General features: G+C 51.8%; 1 protein-coding gene across 6 annotated transcripts in view; it reads right to left on the bottom strand.

Moving 5' to 3' along the window:
* Positions 1–15,735: 15,735 nt before the first annotated feature.
* OTUD7A (OTU deubiquitinase 7A) overlaps positions 15,736–22,759 on the bottom strand; it is a 385,873-nt gene continuing 378,849 nt past the window's right edge. For all 6 annotated transcript variants that reach the window (XM_030814379.1, XM_030814377.1, XM_030814378.1 and 3 more), the window contains 3 exons: positions 19,989–20,103; positions 19,732–19,816; positions 15,736–17,272 (listed from right to left, as the gene is read on the bottom strand). In XM_030814379.1, the coding sequence (XP_030670239.1) occupies positions 15,833–17,272; positions 19,732–19,816; positions 19,989–20,103 (1,640 nt within the window). In that variant the 3' untranslated portion in view covers positions 15,736–15,832. The remainder of the gene's footprint in view (positions 17,273–19,731; positions 19,817–19,988; positions 20,104–22,759) is intronic.

Here is a 22,759-nt window from a genome sequence, read left to right on the forward strand (position 1 = left end):
GTGATTACCTGGTACTGGCGCTGAGATGTCACCGATTCTGGGGACTTCAAGACACTGCCATGGCCCAGCAGTCAAAGTGGGGGCTTATGGAGGTCAGATGATAAAAGGTGTTTGGTCCCAGGTGTGAATTTCCATGGGACGGTGTCTGCGGGCTCTCCGGGGGTCATGTCTCCCATTTCTGAATGTACAGTTGAAACAGTTCCACTTGGCAACCGGCAGAGCCCCCACAGAGCCCCCACATTGGCTCTTCTGCCACGGAGCGAATGCCATTTTGGTAGAAAGTGGAAAGAAAGGGAAAGGCTTGGAATTTTCCCTCCCTACCTCAATAGTAAATCAAAAGTAATTAACCCCACATCCTAGGGGAGTTGCAGAGATTAGTGCCGCTATCAACTACTCGAGAGAGTTCAGGGTGGAAGTTCCTATTATGTCTCTGCTTCTCCGGCCTGCTTAACCTCTACTGAAGACAGACGCATCTTGGGGAAATACAGTGCGTCAGAGTGAAGGTAACCAGCTGGTGACTCCAATTGCAGCTGCTGTTCTGGGTGAAGCTTCCTTTTTTTTTTTTTTTTTTTTTTTTTTTGAGACCGGGTCTCACTCTGTTGCCCAGTCTGGAGTGCAGTGGTGCAACCTAGGCTCACTGCAACCTCTGCCTCCTGGGTTCAAGTGATTCTCCTACCTCAGCCTCCTGAGTAGCTGAGATTACAGGCACATGCCACCATGCCCAGCTAATTTTTGTATTGTTAGTAGAGATGGGGTTTCATCATGTTGGCCAGGCTGGTCTCAAACTCCTGACCTTGGCCTCCCAAAGTGCTGGGATTACAGGTGTTAGCCACGGCACCTTGCCTGAAGCTTCTTTATTGGGAGCCACAGTTGCAGCCCTGCGGCACTGAGAGTTGGCTCTTAATCTCTATGTCAATTTCCAGGAACACCAGAAACAGTCTGCTTGTGTCTAGGGCGCCCACAGCACCCCTTCCCAGTTTGCCTCAGGGTTATGCCAGCTTTCCTGCTCTGCCATGATAGCATCTGCAGAAATGCCACAGAAAACCATAGTGGGCCACACCATTGACACTATGCTGATTGGTCCTGATGGGACGGGAGCAGCATTAGGATCCTTTGTTTCGGGATCTTTGGGGAGTTGATTGGTGTTGATTTTCTTCCTGGAAACCTCCATGGCGTCTTTGTCTGAGTTCTTGTCCTGCATCTGGGAAGAATGAGGTATGCAGACAAGTGAAGGGTGAAGAAGACGAAGAACTTTATTTAGTATTAGAACAGCCCAGGGCAGACCCACAGTGAGTAGCTCCTCTCTGCAGTTGGTCATCCCATCATCTCTCCATCTTCTGGCTGACCGTCCTCTGTCCTGTTCTGGCTGAGCCCAGGGCTGTTATGGACCTCAGAGGGGAGGAAGTGCGTGTTGACTTGTCCACTGGTGGCCATAGGTGGGCCGGAGGAGGCACCACGAGTCCCCACTCTGGTCCGTGGGACTGGTAACCCGGCCCCAGCCTTCAGGCCCTCCTTGACCTGAAGGTGGGGTCTTACAGGGACTCCCCCCCGGACTTCTGCCCAGGCCTTCCGTTGCCATTCATGGCCCCAGGGCTTGGCCCCAACCCAGCTTCGAGATTGGAGCAGGTGCCAGAGAGGAGAGGGGCCAGGCAGTGGAAGCAGACACCCCCGAGCCTGCAGGGACGGAGGATGGGGGCCGAGGGTACAGGCTGCAGGGATGCCCCCATCCTGCACCTGGGAGGGCTGCAGCTGCACCTGGAGAGCTCCTGCCCCACCAACTTGGAAGGGGCGGGGTTCCTGCTTGTCCCTAGCTCCTTCCTGCTCTGTGGAGCGGGAGGGCCAGGTCTGCAGCCGCCGCTCTGCACCCAGGAGGGCAGCTCCTACCTGCTCCTGGCCCCCTCCAAGAGCACAGGGAGGCTTGGATGCACAACTGCAGTTTGGACGGCTGTAGCCTCGTCCAGGAGGGCGGGGCTCCTGCCTTCTTTGCAGCACAGGAGGCCTGGGTCTGCAGCCATGGGTTGGGCGGCCACAGTGGCTTTCAGGGAGCTTCTGCCCCAAATCAGAAGCGCAGGGCTCCTGCCAGCTCCATGGAGTGTGCAGCCCCAGCCGCCTCCCTTCTGCAGCCAGCGTGATGGCAGCAGCCACTGCCATCACCTTGGTAAGACACAAAAGTAGGAGATGAACCCCATAAATTCTCGGGGGCTCACCCACTTGGTGAAGTGGATGAGGATCCTGTGGAGCATTTCAGGACACCCCAAGAAAGTGAAAGATAAGTGGTCATGCCCCAAAACGAGGCAGGTTGCTTGCTGAGACTTTTTGCATTTTGAAGGCATCCTATACGTGATTTGGGGGTGCTATCCCAATGCATTGACCAGGGTGCCTTTGACTACCAGTTGCAAGTGGGGTCCCCTGGGCCTCATCACCCAACAGATTCAGTGGTGCTCAATTGTTTGTGGCCAATAGCAACATTGCAGAGAGCTCCAGGAGGCGACATGTAGTATTGAACTCCATATTCTGGAGCAAACCCATGCCTTCTTCTATATATAAATTCTGCTTTCTAAAAAGCAGCTCCTGGCTTACCCCTAGGTCCTGGTGAGGACTGAACAGATGACCGGGGACATCAGCTGACTCTACAATACTAAGCTGGCCATCAAAGACTGGGTGTTACTCGACCCACCCATCCATAAGGTTGGGCACATGCAGCTGTCAGCTGTCATCAAGTGAAGATGGGGTATGAGAGGATGGGTTGGAGAAAATCCATAAGGCACTTGTCAGTGCGTGAGCAGGTGGCTGAGACCCATGTGACATGCACTCCTGCTTGTGTTGACTCCTCTCTCAATCTATGTCTGTGGCTCACAGAAACTCCCGTGACCAGATGGCTGAGACCTGCCTTCAGATGGTTCTCTGGGATAGTGGGTACCAGCTGAGAGTGGGCCCTGGGAATTCTGGAGTGTCCTTGGAAGATGGCAGGGAAGGGGAATTGTCCCAGTAGATGGAGCTTGAACAGAACAAATGGCTCTCGCTTTTCTGGACCGAAAGACAGCCAGAAGAATTAACCTACACTAGTGATTCTCAGCAGTGGGTGCTCTCCAGCTCCAGTCCCCAGGGACATTTGGCAATGTCTGCAGACATTCCTCGATTGCCATAACTAGGTGGGGGTGCTACTGGCATCCAGTGAGTGGAGGTCAGTGTATTAGTCATGGTTCTCCAGAGAAGCATAACCAATGGGATATAGAGAGATATACAAAAACAGATTTATTATGAGGGATTCGCTTACGTGATTGTGGAGGCCGAGAAATCCCACGAGCTGCACCTGCAAGCTGGAGGCCCAAGAAAGCCCCTGATGTAGCATCAGTCTGAACCCAAAGCTCTGAGAACCAAGGCGGCCAAGGGTGTAAGTCTGGTCTGGGTCTGAGGGCTGGAGAGCCAGCGGAAGGGCAGGAGAAGATGGATGTTTCAGTTCAAGCAGCGAGTGTGAACTCAACCTTCCTCTGCCTTTTTGTTCTATGTGGGCCCTTAACGATTTGGATGAGGCCCACCCACATTGCTGAGAGCCATCTTTACTCAGTCTATGGATTCAAATGCTAATCTCTTCTGTAAACACCCTCACACACACCCAGAGATAATGGCTTACCAGCTAGCTGGGCATCCCTTAACCCAGCCAAGTTGACACATAAAACTAACCACCACAGTCAGCTAGGGATGCTGCTGAACATCTTACAATGCACACAGGACTGTTCCCTACAGAAAAGAATGATCTGTCCCCAAATTTCAATAGTGCCACTATTGAAAAACCATGATTTACACTGATTCATGGGCAGGTGAAAACAATTTGACTAGATGCTCAGAAACTTGGAAAGAACAAGATTCCAAGATTGGTGACAAGGAAGCATGGTAACAGATGTATGTATGGGAAGGTGGAGTAGGATGTATGTGGATGGATCACTCAGAAGGTGTAAAGAGACTGGAGATATTTGGCTGGCATCTTTATGCTCACTAGGAGCTCCCTGTGCAGAGGTGGCTCTTGAGACTCAGGTGGACAAGAAAGCATGCTCTGTGATGCTAGCTGACCCTCCCACCAGCCATCCTGATGTTTATTCAATGTGCCCAGGACCAAGATTGCAGGGATGGAGGCTGTGAATGAGCACAATGACATGAATTTCCTCTTGCCAAGGCCAGCCTGGAGGCCACCACTGCTTTGCTGGAGTGATCTTCTGACAGCCTCCCCTGTGGTGCATTCCTGGGGAGGGCCAGCCAGATTCCTCTTGGCCAGCTGGACCCCTTTATAAAGGAAAATAATTTACTCTCACTGGAATAGGTGTGCCCTGGATTCGGATTTGCTTTCCCTGTCTGCCATGCTGCTGCCAAAAGCCACTATCGTGGACTTAAAGAGTGCCTTGTTCATTGCTGTTGTATTCTACACAGTGTTACTTCTGATGAAGAATTTCAATTTTAAAGCAACGAGATCACGCACAAGGACTTCACTTACTTCACATCCCACTGACCCAGAAGCAGCTGGCTTGACAGTGCTGTGGTCCTGCCTACTGAAGACTCAGTTAGGATGCCAGCAGGGAGACAGCTCCCTGAAAGGTCGGAGTTCTACCTTACAGATGGAGTTTGGGATTTGAATCAGCAACTGCCATATGGTCTGCCATATGGTGGTCCCATGGCCGGAACACATGGTCTGGGAAACAAGAGGTGGGTATATGAGGAGCTCTTGTCACTACGAAGCCTCGTAACCAAGAATCTGTACCTGCCCCTGCCCCACACCTCGTAACCAAGAATCTATACCTCCCCTGCTCCTCACTTTAGCACTTTTCTGTTTTGTAGTTCTTACTTCCCCAGGGAGCTTCCCAACAGGCGGCACAGTGATTTCGCTGAACCTGGAGCTGAGACCTGGCCATTTTGGACTTCTGAGCTAGCTGAATCCATGCAAAGAAGGTCGTTACTCTATTGGCTGGGTGACTGAATGAGTTGTTGCTATGTAATGGGGGCCAAGAAATGATGTCTGAAATCTAGGGGACTCTTTGGGGTGCCTTTAATTTTGTCCACATCCAAAAATAAGTTAATGGTAAACGATGGCAGTGAACAAAAGGACTTGTGAGGACTCAGAATCTACAGGAATGAAAGTTTGGATTGTCCTTCAGGTAAAGAATCCCAACAAGCTGAGGTCTGCCTGAGAGCAAAGCTAACATGGAATGGTTATGGAAGAAGGGAGTTTCAAATACCAACCGTGCTCTGTGGCCAGCTTCAGTTCCAGGGGGCCTGCAGTAGGGAGGCATATTTGCCTATCTTTCTTCTTGCTTGGTGTGCGTGTATACACACATACATGTATGTACATACATGCATATGTGCATATATATGCATGTGTGTAGGTGGGTCAAGACACATAGGCACTTGCTCGTTCCTTTTGCTTCCAGTTTCTCTCAGTTACCTTAGCAACGGCTCTTCACTTGCTAGGTGCAGTTTGTTTCAATTTCATTTTTCCCCCCACATGAAAGAAGTGGCCAAATCACTGCCTCTACTGAGACACCAGCAACCCCTCCCTGGTGATCCGAGCCTAGCACTATGAGCCTCCTCCTCTGGCCTCCTGAGGCACAGGCACCAGCTGGGAAGAGCTCCCTTTTCAAAGGTCTGACCTCAACGCGGTGGAGCCCCGCCCTCTCTGCCTGCAGATTTTAACAACATGCCCTCTTTGCTTTGCCCCTGACCCTGTGAGGGAGCTGCTTCCTGTATGTCCTCTCCGTGGGACCTGTATGTCTCCTTTTTGTGTTTTTTAGGATCCCAATACCTGCTTGACTAGTTTCCTATATTAAATTCTCTGTCAAAATAACTGAGGTGACTTCTGTTTTTCTAAATAATACACAGATTTTTTGATTTGGTGGGGAAACTTCAAGAGCCTTGAGTCGCTCATTTTACAGAACAGAAACCTGGGGCTGGAGGGGTGAGATGCCTTCCTCAAGGTCAATTCTGGGGCCAGCCCAATCCAGGGTTCCTACCACCATCCTATATAGTCTTCTAAGCACTTTTCAAAGCTTCAAATGCAGTATTTTGTCTTTCATATGGGATTCTCTGCCTGTCCTGAACAAACTAAGAACAGTTTCCTATTTCCTTGTGTAGAAAAACATTAGAGCCAGAAACGGATGGTCCCATTGGCCTTAACAGGATTCCATGGGTATGTAGTGGCCATTGCTCCAGCAAATCCCACAGCCCCGCCAGGTACCTTTCCTGTCCTTCTCCCATCTGTGCTAACTCACCCCCCACCTGGAGCCAGATGGACTTGTGTGTCACCTTCCCCCAGACTCTGAGCTCCTCCTGGGCAGGGGCCTTGCCCATTCCTTCGGATGACAACGTACTCTGATGCTGGGAGCACAGACCCTCGTGTCAGACACACCTGAGCGGGAATCCTGGCTTTATGACTTACCTCACCAAACCTTACTTTTCTTGTCTACAACACAGAGATTTTGCTATCTCACAGGGTTGTTGCATGGATTGAATTCCACTAGGCACAGAATGTGCCACCCCCCAATGATGCCTATTCAGTGTGTGAGGTCCTGTCATTACCTCCTCCATCAGTCCCAGTGCATGGCACACAGTGGGTTGGGACTGAGTCCTGGGTGCATCACACCTTCTTTAGACAGGCTGCGGCCTGGACCCCACCCACAGCCTCCTGAGGGGGGCTTCTTTCTTTTACAGGGGCAGCGCCTCTCCTCCACAGAAGAGCGCTCACAGATAAAAATTCACGGCAAAATCCTTCTCCTCCTCCTCTACGCTCCCAGCTGCCATTCTCTCGCTTATGGTTGCAACCTCTGGTGAAGACATGTTAAGGACAACCCTATTCAGCTTTTGATACAGTTTGGCTGCGCCCCCACCCAAATCTCATCTTGAATTGTAGCTCCCGTAATTCCCATGTGTTGTGGGAGGGACCTGGTGGGAGTAATTGAATCATGGAGGCGGTTTCCCCCATACTGTTCTCGTGGTAGTAAGTCTCATGAGATCTGATGGTTTTATAAGCCCTTTCACTTGGCTGTCATTCTCTCTTGCCTGTTGCCACGTAAGACGTGCCTTTTGCATTCTGCCATGATTGGGTGGCCTCCCCAAACACGTGGAACTGAGTCCATTAAACCTCTTTTTCTTTAGAAATTACCCAGTCTCTGGTATGTCTTTATCAGGAGTGTGAAAACAGACTAAATACAGCTTTCATCCAGATAGAATGTGTCATGGTCATTTTAGAAAGGAAAGAAACTATTTTCCTCTTATATGAATGAAACTTGGCCAGTTGTGCTGGCTCCCGCCTGTAATCCCAGCATTTTGGGAGGCTGAGGCAGGTGGATCACTTGAGGTCAGGAGTTTGAGACCAGCCTGGCCAACATGGTGAAAACCCATCTCTACTAAAAATACCAAAAAAAAAAAAAAGATTAGCTGGGCATGATGGTGCACACTTGTAATCCCAGCTACTCAGGAGGCTGAGACAGGAGAATCGCTTAAACCTGGGAGGCAGAGGTTGCACTGAGCCAAGATCATGCCACTGCCTGGGTGACAGACAGCTAGACTCTGTCTCAAAAAAAAGAGAATGAAATGGTGACAACTGGGTTTACATCTCATCTGGCTGGGAAAACACTTAAAACTGGTATGGCTGAGGGGTTGGGGGAGGGACAGCATTAGGAGATACACCTAATGCTAAATGACGAGTTAATGGGTGCAGGAAATCAACATGGCACATGGATACACATGTAACAAACCTACACATTGTGCACATGTACCCTAAAACCTAAAGTATAATAATAATAAAAAAAAAAACTGGTATGGCTGGATGCCTGATATAGTCCTCTTCCTCTTGGCAATAAAGTTTTTCTTAGATAGCATTTTACCAAGAACACAGGAGTCAGTGGGCAAATAATTGGACCAACCAATACTTTACAAACATGTTAATTTTATTGAGTAGGCATCAAAGCTTCTCTCTGTGTCAGGTAATGGAGAAGCCATGTCACACAGATTACAGAGCTATTTTTACTTGAAATAATCTTTCATAAAAGAAAGAAATTAAATACAATTCTTCTATAAAAAGTGCAGTAGTCATTACTGGAAGTTTTCCAAAATGAAAGCAAGATTTACTACATATTGCAAAAATTGGTTTAGTGCTTTAATACTTTACAAAGTAATATCCCAACCACAGAAGACAGCTCTTACAATGGGTTTCTTCTCCAAGAATAGACCGGATTGAAAAGGATATTTGCATTGAATTGGAATTAACACCTGCAGGTAGAAAGGGGTTCTGCACAACTGGGTCAAAGTAATGTGATTGACGACCTATTTTTGCCTCAGTGTTTTCCTTTGTCCACAGTAATCAAAGAAAATGGGAGAAATAAAGCAAATAAAGCAACATATGTCATCCAAAAATCAGTCAAAGAAACCAAAAAAGAAAAAAGAAAGAGGAACATTCACTGACTTCATTAGGCCAAACGCACGTTTAATGGAACAAAGCAAATACAGGGTAAGGATGGTCCCTTGTTATAATTAACTTCAACAATCCTTGGTTAAAACAAGGCCAAATTCTCAAAGGTGATGGTGAATGGAGTTCAAACTCCATAGATGAGGCAGTAACGGGTCACTAAGGAGCTTAGTCCCTCTGTGGACCCAGCTGACCCTGTTCCTTGCTCCTAACAGCGCCTTTACTTGTAGGACTAAGAGCCCAGCCTTTCCCACCTGGGGGCCCAGGGAAGACAAGCTCCTACTGAATGGTGACTGGCTCTGTCAGAGGTGGGGCTTGCCTCTGTGTGTACGGGGGCTGGAGGCCACAGCTGATCTCCAACACATGCTCATGGTGAGTTTCCTAGTTTTGGTCCTAAGTTAGTGGAGACAAGCTGCCCCACTCCCCACTGCCAAGTCATCATTCCATATCAGGTGTTTGGATTCCATTCCTGCAAGCGGGAAGAATGTGTGCATAAGAGCTGGACAGCCCATAGGGCCTGGGAGACCTCCAGAGACACCTGCCTTGGAGAAAGTTTGCATGGGCCAAGGGGGCAGACTCTTGGGAAGCACACACTCCCTCCCTGAGTGCTGGCAAGAGCAGGTCTCCAGTCTGTTTGGGCAGCAATGAAAGAGACACTGTTTATTTGGCAATTCAAGCACAGGAACACACATGTGTGGGCCCACTCACTGCTGGCTGGACAGCTGCAGAGAGGGCATTACGATGGAGACCTTACGCACCCTCCCATGAGGGACCTGAAAATATGGCATCAAGAGAAATGACAGCAAAACCACGGAAGTGGATTAAACAGAAGGACGACGCCTTTAACCAGGCCACAGTAGGACCAAAGTCCCATAAGAAGCTTGTAACAGTATTTTGCCAACAACTCTTAGAAGAAAACGCATTTGGCCAAAGGACCTAGAAGTAAACACCAAGCTTAGGTAGTTGTGAAAATCATCTGGCAGGGGCAGGAAGGTCATTAGAGGACCCACGCCTCCCCTGCTGTGGGTGAGGCCACCTGCCAGCACTGGAGGGCCACCATGCTGGGGCCTGGGCCCAAGGAGGTGTGTGTTGCTTGGCTCTGTGGTGTCAAGGCTCTGACCTTCCAGTGCACCTCCACCAGTGGCCAATGGGGATATCCGGGGACCTTGGCTCTCTGGCCCTGCTGCTTCCAAATTTGTCAATGCAGTTACCCAGCCCTGTGCCAGTTCATGTTTGTGACAAGCTCCTCTTCCTCTGCAGCCTTGCTTTGGTTGCTGGAGGATGAGTCCTTCTAATGGTCAGGTGGACTTTCCCTGGGCTGGGCCATCTGCTGCCACCCGTGTTGAACTGGAAAGGACTGGGAGACACCTAAAGACTGATTACAAAGGATTCTCTGGAATGGTCCAGGTCTACAGTGACCTCATGGAGTGACGGGAACCCACTACTGTGCATCTGGCTACGAGAGCTACCTGTAGAAAACTGTCTTCATCCCAGCTGGTTCCAAAATGCTCCCCTGCCAACAGTGAGCCTCATGTTTGTGAGGTGGGGCTAGCGGCAGGGCAGGCATTCACTTGTCTGTGAACAGAAGCCACCGCTGCTGCCCGGTGTAACTAACCATCTTGTACTCATAGGAGCCAGGTCACTGGGTCAGCTAAAGTTCTCACAATAATAGAACCCGGATTTGATGAAAGCTGAAATTGACATTTTCTGGCCTCTTAATAGTTTTCAATTTACTGATTTCATTTTCCTTTTTCAATAAATACTTATCCAGTGCCTAATACGTGTCAGGCACTGTTGTAGGCACCAGGATACAGCAATGAGCAAGACATATAAAAGTTCCTGCCCACATAGAGCTTACAGTCTATGGGAGATGGGGAGGCGAGAATCAAATAAATGGATGAATGATTAACATCTACAGCACTCAGATGGTGATAGGTGCACAAGAAGAAGATGCAGAGAGGTGGGTAGGGAGGAAGGTGGGGCGTGTTGTCCTTTTAAATAAAGAAGTCAGGGAAGGCCTCGTTGAAAGGTGACATTGGAGCAAAGACTGGCAGGTAGTGAGGGGTGAACCATGTGGCTCTCTGGGGAAGAATGTTCAGGTAGCAGGAATGGCATGTGCAAAGGCCCTGAGGCAGGAGGGTGCCTGTGACTAGAAATGGCAGGAAGGCCTACATCCCAGGGCAGAGCAGCAGGCAGAAGTAGTACTGGGGTGGGAGAGGCCTTTGTAAGGACCTGGCTTTTCCTCTGCCATGGGAGGCTGTTTCTTCATTTAAAGTAGCACTCCAGTGTCTGTAGATAAATTCTAAAACAGCTACTTTCACTAATTTGTCCTCATTAAATAGGTTGCTTTGGTCTTGAATAAATTCAGCCTGTATTTACTCTTAAAACCAAATGGTACTCTTTGCCTTATGTTAAACTAACAAATTATGTGTATATATATATCCTTGAGATGCTCTTTGGGAGGAATAAAAAGATATAAGCAATGTGCATCATTCTGTATGTACATAATGAGGATTAGTGAGGCCCCCTTTTTTGGCAAGATTAAAATAGCAAAAATGCAATTTTCAACAAATTATTTGGCAAAATAAATAGAAACAGTAACATTACTAGCATGGTTGGAGATGATGGCTTCAGTGCTATTCTACAATTACGTGTGTCTTCGGCTCAGCCTGGTGGGGCCAAGTTCTTCATACTGCACAGACTGCACATAACTGTTGTTCCCAAGGGGTCCCTGCAGGGCATCTCCCTTGCTCTTTTCTGCTGGGGGTGCAGTGGGGAGGAATAATAGATCTTTTGGCAAAGAAGGGACTCGCATAACTGCTAACAGGCCAATTTGCACAATGCCCGGAGCTGTCTTTCGTGACAGAAGCTTGCAGAGTGGTCCAGCCTGGATGTGCCGCAGGGCTTCCTGGGGTGAGCGTGGGGGGTTCTCCCCATGGCGTGTGCTGGCCTCTCTATCATGAACTACCCAGGACCCACTCCCGAGTCAGTGAGGCAGCACTGGCAGAAATACACTCTGGGCCAACAGACCCAGAGCTGTGGAGACGACACGGGCAACAGGGTGGACTTGAATTAAATAAGAACAAAGCTGAGCGCTGGTCACTGCCCCGGCCAGCCACACTGAAACAGGCCAGCTAGAGTTTAGAGTCAGGAGTAAATGGGAAGGTGGTGCCTCAGATCTCCAGAGAGCCACCACTTTAAGGCGTTTTGGAAGGGGCTACCTGCTCCCTGGCATGCCAGCCACCTCTGGGCCCTTCATACGGTGTGTCTGTCCTCAGCTGGCAGCAGAACCGGACTCAACTAGAGCAGGGGCCGCCTCTGCAGCCCAACGAGGATGAAGCCAGAGCTGGTAAGGTCTGTCTGACCCAGCAGGGCTCGCTCAGCCACAGAAACACACTTCTTCTTATTTATTAGAAGCACTGAAGAAAGAAAAAGGACAGAACACTGGGGGTACTTAATTTGTAAAGTCCACACCAAGATGAGGAGAAAAAGAATCATGTCCATAAAGAAAGGAGCCCTAAACATACAGTAGATGCCTTCAGCTTTTACTCCAGGTCTCTTAGTAAATAAAAGACTCACATGGAATGGAACTTACACACATGGATTTGGAAAAGTCTGTTTTTCCTTGTACAAATTTCCCACCACTGATAAGTACAGCCCTTTTATCTTAACTAATGGGAAGTATATTTTGTTAAGTTTATTTTTGCAAAGTAGAATAGTTTGCAAAATAAGTTTGTGGACACTAAGTGGGGGGTGGGGTGGGCGATGGACCCTTGACCCCTCCCCAGAGACAGGACGGGCACTGCATGGAGGATGTCCACACCCTGAGGTGTGCGCCTGGGGGGCATGGAGGGTCCTTTTATCTTCAGCCCCCCAATTCTTGACAGTAAGCTACGAGAAGTAGTAAATTAAATCATTTGGGAAAACATTCGATTTGAAAAGTAATAGATTCAAATGCCACTGGGTGGTAATAGGTAAGAAAAAGCCCACAGTAATTTAGTGAATACAAAGTATTCATTTAAGAGGAAAGGTACAGTACCAAAATCCATGAACAGAAAAAAGGAAATCAAGCTTTCAATAAAAAAAGACATTGATACATTCCCACTTTCAGAAGGTATTTGAACAAGCAGCAAAAAGCGTTTAACCCCCCGGAGCCCATAGCACAGCTCCTTCCCACCTCCAGTTACCCTTCCAAGGGACAACCCTGTGACAATAAAGCGTGCAAAATATTGCTCTGTGGCATGTTCTGAAAATAATACAAAAATAATTTTTATAGTACAGTTTAAACTTGTCTTGTAAAATTTCAACGTAACACAGCATAAAATCTACAAACAGAATACACTGAAAAACACCTTCCCTTAACAATATATTAAAAAAATCATTTACCCAGATAACAAATGTGCAGGAAATGTAAAGTAAATTTCTGAAATAACCTTCACAGGGGTTTAGAAGTATCTGGGATCCTCTGGAAACCTGCAGTCCCTTGGAGACACCTGTCCTTTCTAGAAAGGGACGTGTGGCCAGATCAGGTGGGGAAGGCTGCTCTCCGGCAGGGTCAGCTAGGGCAGCAGGGCCATGCACCCCGGTGGGACTCACCTTCTTCCCTTTTTCCCTGCTCTGCAAAGGGCCCTCATGCCATGGTACATGAGGGAAGCCCTTGGCCCACATACAGTCAACACAGTTTTTATTAGTTCCTGGCCAGCCTGCTGAAGTTGGTCTCCAGCCAGGGACGAGGTCTAAACGCCTCTTCTCACGGAGCATGCTGTCGGTGCACGGGACTAGCACATTTAATATGACCATCGGCTCTCTCCCCTTTGCATTTTTAATACTGTTTAGAGAAAGGATGGATCCAGATCTCTCACAAAAGGAAATGGCTATTCCTAAGTCATGTGGACCGAGTGGTAATGTATCAGCCTGGAGCAGGTGTCTACAGGCGTCTGGCGCCTCGTTACCACACTGAGAAGCTGGGGCGCAGGATGCAGCCAGTGGCTTTATCTCAGGCTCTTATTTAGGGCACATCTGTCATCAGATGGTGATGGGTGGAGGTAACTTAGAAATGCAAGGGTAGAATAGGTCCTGGTGTTTTGATAATTACGTACTCTGCCTGGTTTGGAAGGTTTTCCTCTATTACAATGGACTGTTTTTATTCTCTCTTTTTTTTTTTTAAATTAAACAAACCTGGCAGATAGTGTGAGAAAGAAAATATCTGAATTTGCATAGCCAGTTTTAGAAATTTCTGGTTGGCTGTTTTTACATTAAAAAATGAAAAAAACAAGCAAGCAAGAATTGACTTTATGCCTCCTTGACATCTTGTGCATACGAGTTTGGTTTCTGAATGGATTACTGAAGCATTTTTAAGGTTGGGTGTCTCAATCTTTTAAGAGTGAGGAGCATGAGGAGTGGCATGCATTCACACCTGAAGGAACACTTTCTGTGACCCCACAGCTTTGGATGCCAAAGCAGCTGCTCAGCGTGACACAAAGAATCAGTCCAGAAAGCTGCCACAGACCCTCTCCATGAGATTTTTTTAAAACCACTTTTGTTTTCTGAGTAATAAAAGAAACCCCAGTAATAGTAGGGACATGGATGTTAGTACAGTAATTATAATACACATTGAAAATATTGTTCAGCAGGAAAAGTAAAACTTTCAAAAAATTTCTTAAAGATCCTATTTAATAAATAATTTTTGATTTAAGGAACCACTTATGCAAAACTTGAACAAATTACTGAAAACTCCACCTGCTGTGGAATAATTAAAAACAAAAAGGCATTACTCACAGGAGATACTCAATTATTTTATTATAATTTCTCAAACAAGTAAAAAAAAATCCCCTCTCCCCCCCCCTTTTTTTTTTGTTTTTGCTGCTCTTTAGTTAGGGAAAAAAGCATCGTTTCTAGAGGAGAAGCTGGCTCCAGTGAAGAGATGGTCGACCTCCTGCTTTTTCTGAGGATACACTCACAGCAAAGCCAGGTGCTTTCTCCTGTCCTAGGATTATTAGAAGCTATTCTAAGGCTCTCACAGGTTTTATAGTATTCTTTTGTTAGTGAGGATTTTACCCATCTTATCCTCATTTCTTGGAAACAAGCTCGTTCCTTAGTGAGGCAGATTTAGCTCCTCAGTGTCCTTGGCCAAGAACGGTGTTCTCCGGAGGTAATCTTGGAAGGAAGAGGCTGCATATTGCTGCTCAAAACAGGGTAGCTAAGGACACATTTTTTTTTCCTCAAGAAATGTAGGAGGCACCAAAAAAGAGACCGCTCAGGGATCGGGCTGCTCCCTCATTGTGTCACGAGACGGAGGCAGGGTCGTCCTGCCCCGTGGAGAGGCCACGATCACAGTGAGTCCCTTTACCTGGCTGAACCCAGACAGATGCAGGTGTGGGGGTGGGCTTCCTTCCTGGTTCCCCCAGCCCCTTCCCTTTGGAAAGAGCAGCAGCCTAGTGCGGGCTTACACAGTGACCAAAGGGTCAATTCCTCGCTGTCTCCTGGGGCACCGATGGTCACCGCCCAGGGGCCCGCCAGCGACAGTCCACTGTGGAAGTGCCTTCAAAGCAGAAAAGTGAACAGGCTGTCCTATCTGCTCCTCTATGAGCAAATCCAAATTGTGAGATGGGAACCCTGCTTTTTGGACCCTAGGTGTCTTTGGAAAGCTCCTGTCACGTGAGCTGCGCGGCACTGGGAGCCATCGCTGTACCTCACCGCGCCCGCGAGACGGGTGGTCCAGTGCCCTTTCCACGGCCGCCCGCGGCTTGGATGGCAGTGTGAATGGTGCTTGAGCCGGGGCTCGGGGAGGAGGTTTTGCTTATGAAATGGAGCTGTGTGTTTCTAAAGGGCCACAGTGACCACAAGGGCGTCAGCCGGCGGCCAGGTTCCCGCCTTCTCCTAGGCCCCGGGATGGGAGGCAGGTAGAGCCCGCAGAGGAGCCTCCACCGCAGCCCCGGGTGCGCGCTCGCTCTAAGCCCTGGGTACTACCAACCGCGCACAGGGGACCGCTACCTGGAAGAAGTCATCGCTAGGTTAGGAGAAAAAAAAAAAAAAAACATGTAAAACACTCCCTTCTAAAAACAAAGGGCTGCGAATTTCTTTATTTCTATTATTGAGGAACAAAAATACTCTTGCAATGGCTATTGAGTTTCCACAGGTACGAGGCAGATACTAGGCTAGCACACCCACTTCCAACAGTATGACTTGTTTCCTATCCGTCTACTACCTGAGTGGCGTCAGTGTAGGTTCAGGCACCATTAGGAACGTTTGACCAAACACGTACACGGCACTGACAGAGGAGGCGCCGGCCTTCCGGTGGACCAGGGCATGTAAAAAAGACACCGACACAATGGAAAAGAAATCCTCGAAGGTAGAACCTCGCTGCCCGCGCCGCGCCGCTCAGGGCCGGGCCCCGCGCGCCTCGCGCCGCCGCCGGAGCTCCTCGCGGTAGCAGTAGGAGCAATAGTGCTCGGTCTCGGCGCGCCCGTAGAACGCACAGTTCTCGCGCTGGCAGCGCCGCTGCGCCGGCCCCGGGCCGCCACGGCCGCACTCACCGTTCGAGCGCGCGGTCGGCGCGTCGGCGTCGGCGAACTCCAGGCCGTCGCGCGCGGCGCCGAAGCCGTTGGTGTAGGTCTGCGACTTGTGCTCGGCCGCCCCCGCCGCCCCGGCCGCGCCCGGTAGGGCCCCAGGCACCGCGCGCGCCAGCGACTCGACCGTGTTGACGGTGCGCAGGGTGGCGGCGCGCGCCGGGCTGTAGCTCTGCGACGACAGCGAGCGGTTCTGCTGCGGGTACGTGGCGCACGGCCGCAGCGCCCCCACGGCCGGCGCGCACGCCTCGTCCCGCGCGCCCGACGCCTGCACGTGGATGACGCTCTGGCGCGCTGGCGCCGGGGGGCTGCGGCCAGGGACTGGTCCGCTGGCGCCCGCGCGCCGCGCGCCTCCCCCTGGGGAGGCCGTGCCGCCCGCCGCCGCCCGCGCCGCCCGCCCTGCCGCGGGCCCGGGGCTCGGCCGCTCCTTGAGCTTGAGCACCAGCTGCGTGGGCGGGCCCGGAGAGGCGCGCTCCGGGACCGGCGCGCCCTCCGTCTCCGGTCTGCGCGGCGGCCGCTTGGCCGTGGAGGCGGCGGCCGCGGCGGCGGCGGCGGCGGCAGCGGCCGCAGTGGCGGCGTCGCGGCGCCGCTGCTCCTGCTCGGCACTGAAGCGCTCCTGCGCGCTGGTCAGGTAGTAGCCGATCATCTCCTCGTGGAACTGGTGCCGGTGGCTGGTGAGCAGCAGGCCGGCGAAGATGAACTTGCGCTCCCCCTGCATGGCGGCGCGCAGGATGTTGAGGCTCAGCTTCACGTCCGTGCTGTACTTCCAGGCGTCGCCCCGCGGCCCACCGCCCTTCTCTGCCGGCGACGCGCCCGCCGCCTTGTCCGTGGGCGACGGCGTGGTCTTCTCCGACGGCGACGTGCTGGCCGACGCACCCGACTCCTCCTTGCTGCCCTTGCGCGACTTGGCCTTCTTCTCCTTGCCCCGCTCGGCCGAGTCCCCGTTCTTGCCGTTGGCGGAGTTGGCGCGGCCCATCTTGCCGTGCACCAGGCCACCGAGGCCACCCATGTTTTTCTTCAGCTTGATGCCCAGCGTCTTGCTGAAGCTGCCCAGCTTGTTGGCCACGGAGTCGGCGCGCGTCTTGTCCTTCTCCTTGCGCTGCTTCTCCTTCTCCTTGTCCTTGCCGTTCTTGCCGTTATTGCTGTTAGAATTGCTGCACACCGAGTCGCGGTCCGAGTCCAGCGAGTCGGCCAGGGACTGCACGTCCTCCCCTGCCGAGGCCGTGGGAGACTCCGGCTGTGCCAGGGGCGCCTGTGTAGAGAGGGAGGGCCAGAGCGAAGGTGGTTAGAGAAGAGCTGTCCACGCGCCGCCGAGGAAGACACACCTTGCCCCTGTGTTGCCGAGGCTAGGGCCCTCGACCTTCACTGTCCCAGTCCCCACTGTCACTCTGGTGACTATGATACCCGGATGGGCGGTGCTGAAGGAAAGGAGCGGATAGGAGTGGGCTCTGATCCGCTGCAGTAGTAAAAGGATGTAGGGACCTCTTATCTGCGTGTCTTCTGGCCAGGGAAGCTGGGGTGTACTCATTCTTTCTCTCTGGGGGACCTCAGGTACTTGGTACCCTGGAACCCTGAGTGGGAGATTGGAGCAGGGTGCAGATACCCCACTTGGTCTTGGTCCCCAGAACCTTGTCACAATTTAGAGAGAAGATCAGGTTCAGACTCTGGCCTTCCCCCACTGGCGAGGCCGCCTGCTTGACCAGACACAGGTCCCAGGCCGGCCTCTGTAAGGATGGAGGCCTTCAGGTGGGGAGGACAGTGGGCCTGCACAAAAGTGTCTCCCCTGAAAAGATGTCTCACTTCACGCCAGGCATGGGACAGAAACCTTGCACTCAACCTCATTCATCGGATCCTTGATTCAGGGATGCCAAATCACTTCTGGAGTTCCTTTCTCACTCAGTTTGGCAAGGTGGAATGCTAAATTGAGGAGGATTCTGAAATAGGCCTGCGCTCAGCAAAAAAGATGTTCCCATTCCCAGAAAAGTCCCCCTGGGTGGGGTGGGGTGACGCTGGGGAGCACACCTTGGATGAGACCTACTGATGAGGTCAACCAGTCTGAGGAGGGCACGACCATATCTAGGGTGGGGGGAACCTGAGAAAAGAGGTGGGAGGGCAGAGAGGCAGGCAGCACCTACTACTTCTCTGTAGGGACCTCCCTGGGTGAGGAGAGAATTCTGACCGAGTGTCATTGGACAAGAGGCAGAGCCTATCATGCTGGCCGCTGGGTGCTGCAGGAACTGGTGCTCATACCTGAACAGGCTTCCCTGGCCTCCAGGGGATGAGCCTGGGAGAAGGCCCATTGCTCTCCCACTTAATTTTTGTACCCCCCCAAACCCCTCAAGCAAGTCCAAGGGTCGGTGACTCTCCTGTGACCAGATCACCCTGAAGCAAAGGTGGGCACAACTGACCCTCACCACCTCCCACTCTGAAATTCCTTTCCCCTTCCCACCTGGGATAGGAAGGTGTGAAGTGTCTCAGACTGGTGTGTGAGACACTAAAGGGTGGACACTCGGGCTGGGCCAGGAAGGGAGGTGCGCTTGGTGCTAGCAGGAGCGCACTGAGAGCGGGCTCAGGAGTCCCTGGCTGGAAGGACCCTCCCCACAGTTGTCTGCTGAGAGCCCTGCATCTGACGTGAAAGCACCGAGGCCTGGCAATCGCAGGCAGAGCTATGCTCAGCCCGAGAGCCTGCTTATTCTACATCCCAAGCCGCTGCCATCACTCCCCATGTGGGTGCTGAAGAACAGCCGCAGCTCTCCGGGAGTGCTCCAGGCCTTTGAGAGGCAGGACACAAACTGCCACCGACTGGCTGTCACCTATGCCATCACTAAAATGGGATATCAGTCCCCGCCTCATGGAGCCCTGGGAGATGACGTACAGGCAGAGGCTGGAGTCTGAGAGCACTGAGCAGTGCTGGCCACCGCCTGACTCCTTGACTCCTGCCACTCCTTTACTAATTCCTTGTGAGCCCCACTTTAAGACTGAGTAAATGTCTGGAGAGGACCAATTATTTGCAGGCTGTTTTTTACAAATCCTTTTCCTTGGCAGTTCACTACTGAGATTTCAAAAAACATCAGTCAGTCAGATGCTCAAAATGAATCCCTCAGCGTTTGCAAGCAGGGGCAGCCCCGACCCTCTGGAGGCAGGCAGCCTCATGGGGTGTAGGCCCCTCTCCCCACCTTCCTGCCAGCTCCACCCACCAGTGTGCTGCCTCTGGGAGGGGAGGAAGGGGGCGCCGAGGAATCGCGCTCTCAGTTCCCTGGCTTTTTTTGAGGACCCACACAGTTTATAATTAATTCCACTCTGCGGCAGCACATTGTGTTCTGATCTTAGCAAATCGTTTTGTGTTGTGACTTGCCTGTGGCTTGTTTTCTGAGTGGGCGTGTTTATTCCTTCTGCAGAAAATAGGGGGATAAAAATCCCTTTACAAGAGTGCATGCTTGCATGCACACATGCCTACATGTGTGTATCCACCCACTAGGTCCAGCCAGAGCCACTTCAAACCATGGCCAGGGTGGCCCCAGCTGCATGCAGCTGGGATGGCTAGGTCAAAGGAGGTGGGGCAGCTACTGGGCTGTGGGTATGGCTGGGGTGGGCAGCCGGGCAGGGGCAGGCAAGAGTGTGGGAGCATTTGGGAGGATGCACCCTGGTCAGGCTGGAGCTGAGCAGTCTGGACCCTGCTGCCAGGTCTGGTCCCAGCACAGCCAGGCTCACCCGTGTCTCGGAGGGGATCCGGATCCACGTCACGTTCATGTAGCTGTGCAGAAGGTTCAGCTTGGCTTCTAGTGACAGGATAAGGCTGGCAAGAGAAGAATATCCTATTGAAATGTCCGAGCTGGCCCTTGTAGCACCCAGTCCACCTGCATGCCAGCTGTCCCAGGAGGAGCAGGGGTGGTACAGCCCCTCCCCAGGATGCCCCAGCCACAGCCCTCCCTGTGGGCGCTGGGGGAAGGGACAGAGTAGGGTCTTACTGGGCCAGCCGGGCGTTATCGTTGTCATCTTTCCCCCACTCCCAGTCCTTGCCAGGGTCCACTGCAAAGTGCAGAGGCAGCAGCTTGTGCTCAGAATCCGTCAGGGGGATCACGGCTGGAACAGAAGAGACAGAGCCATGCTTGCAGCCCTGGCAATCTCCAGGCAGGATGGCAAGGAAATTCCCAAGCCAGGTGTCTGGGTGACAAATGCACTGAGTGGACATCTACACAGATCTGTGCCAGCAGGAGCATGAAGACCAAAACCACTATTGCTAGTTTTTAAAATTTCATATTTATTGCGGACAGTGGAGAGCAGTTGGAAGCGTCACCTGGACCCTGGGTCTCTTTGGGTCTGTCTAATGGCAGATACTCCATTGGGCATCAGAATGGGAAAAAAGCTATTGCTGCTTCTACTATTTCTAGGAAGGATCTAGGCAGGTTAGGCACACTTTGGGAGGCCACCTTGCAGGTGGGCCTGGGGCCCAGCTCTCCTGTTTCATCCCAGAGAAGGGCCGAATGTGCAAGTCAGGTGAGCAAGGGTGTTTCTGACCTCTACTGGTTTGTAATTTTGTGCCACAAGTCTGTATCAGTGCCTGGGACCCGTGGACCCATCCGCCCCTGCCCGTGGGAAGCTCACCTGTGCTGGGGACAGATAAGCAGGTTAACAAACACCTCATAATGTTAGGTGGTGATGAGCCCTGGAAGGGTAAACACCAGGCAGAAGGCAGTGATGGTGAAGCCTTTCTCGGGTGGGGTCAGGGGGTCCTTTTGAGGAGGTCACATGTAGGTGGAGATTGCAGTGATGAGCCACTGGCTGGTCATTTCTCAGAGGGATTGACTCATCACAAAACCTCTGTGGTGAAACTCACCATCCGTGGGAAATCCTGGCTCACTCCAGAAGGGCTAGGGTGGAGGGGGTATCTACAGGTTTGGGATCTTCTAGGAGCTTCTGAGCTGCTGGGGGACCTGATGAGAGGAGTACCTAGTGACATGGTTGACTCCTCCCAAGGGCACTTTCAGGGACAAGGGCAGTAGGAAGTGGGAAATGGTCTCCCCAAGTCTTCCTCAGAGCAAGCAGCAGCCTCCTGCATGGGTTCCACTTAGCTCCCCTGCAGGCCCCACTCCTGGGAGTCACACCACAGCAGAGAAGCACAGCCACCTTGGACCAGTTGCTTTGCCTCTTTGCTGGGACCCATGATTCATGGCAAGGGTGCCATGGCAAGAACAAAAAGGCAAGGAAATAGATCAAATCGAAGACTGAACACCAATAGTTGATTTGGTATGAAATTGGAAAAACTGACGCAATGCTGCCCTCCAGTGTTGCTTAAGAGGAAAAGTGGGTGCAAGTAATTCCCCTTTCCACCCCTACACCTCTTCTTCTCCAGCTTCCCCAGGCTGCCAATATGGGAAATGCAGCTTTGCTGACCAATGACCAGCTCCGGGCTTTTCATTAATCTGGCTTGGGATTGGAAAGTGCAGTGCTCTGATTTGAGAGGTCAGGAGTGGCTTGGCCTGGCTTTGCTGCAGCCTGCTGGGTTCTGCCTTTACCTGGCCACCCTTCCCAGGTCTGAGCTGCAGGGTAGACACACCCAGGGAGGACTGCAGGGCTGGCTCAGGGACAGGTCTCCCTTGGGTGGTGCCCAGCCGCCTGTCCCATAGTTCTATGAGTCACTACACAAACAGAGAAGGGGTTAGCTTCGCTTCTTACTCATGGGGCAGGGGGTGGCACAGGCTCTCCCCATCCACAATGTTTCCCAGAATAGAGCAGTGCAGCTCCTGGGAGTTCCAAGCCCCCATGAACAGATGGGCCAAACCAAAGTGTCCAGGAAAGGGACTCAAAAAGTGACATTTAAATAAGCATCTCCTGTGGCTTTTAAAATCAAGCAAATTCAGGAAATATTGTTCTAGAACAAGAATAATCTGTTAGAAGCAGTTCCTGTGGGTGCAACTTGGACATTTTGGTTCTGGATGTTCACCCGCTTCTCAGGGTAGAATTGCCATTGGAGAGCATCAGCCCACCACCACTCCATGTCTTAGCCACCCCGCCCCCAGGATTTAGGGGGAACCGGCACCTAGCGGCATCCATGGTCTGTGGGCAGAAGCAATGTGGGAAGTGCTGGGTGATATGCTCAGGCATGGGGGTGCCTCTCCTCACTCCCCTTCCATGGTGCCTGCAGCAGACAGCAGATCTCCACTGAAGAGCTGCCTGACAATTGAGAACACTCCTTTTAGACTTCCACTGTGTTAAGCCACTGTGATTTTGGTTGGTTTGTTGCAGATAAACCACCTAAGCTAAGATGGCATCCCAGACAGTCACCCTCACTTCCCTATCATGGGGTTCCTGGGGACTCCTCCCCTCAACAGCAGGGCTGGAATGGACTCCCTGGGCTGTCCAGGGCTCCAGTGCACGGTGGGAATACCCCTGAAGGGGCTAGTGCCTGTCCACCTAGAAGGGTCCGGCAGCCTTGTGGCCTAGATCTGGCTGGGTTGAAGGGCCAGGTACTGAGAGAGGCTCTAGGGACATGCCTGCTCACAACTGAAGACACCGAGGGGCTAAAAGGAAGGCTTCTCTGCAGAGGGTCACCTGCGGCCTGTGGTGAGGGCTGAGGCTGCAGAGCTTAGGGACAGTTCCGGCCAGGAGGCCATGAAAACAGGTCCTCCTCGTGAGCAGCGGCTGCTGGGGATGCCTCTGCTTCTCACTGTACACCCTGACATTTCCCTATTGGAAACCTGGCTTTACCAGTGAGGAGCAGCCATGCAGCGGCTTGCCC

This window comes from Nomascus leucogenys, chromosome 6, assembly GCF_006542625.1.
Source record: "Nomascus leucogenys isolate Asia chromosome 6, Asia_NLE_v1, whole genome shotgun sequence".
In the NCBI taxonomy this organism is placed as follows: domain Eukaryota; kingdom Metazoa; phylum Chordata; class Mammalia; order Primates; family Hylobatidae; genus Nomascus; species Nomascus leucogenys.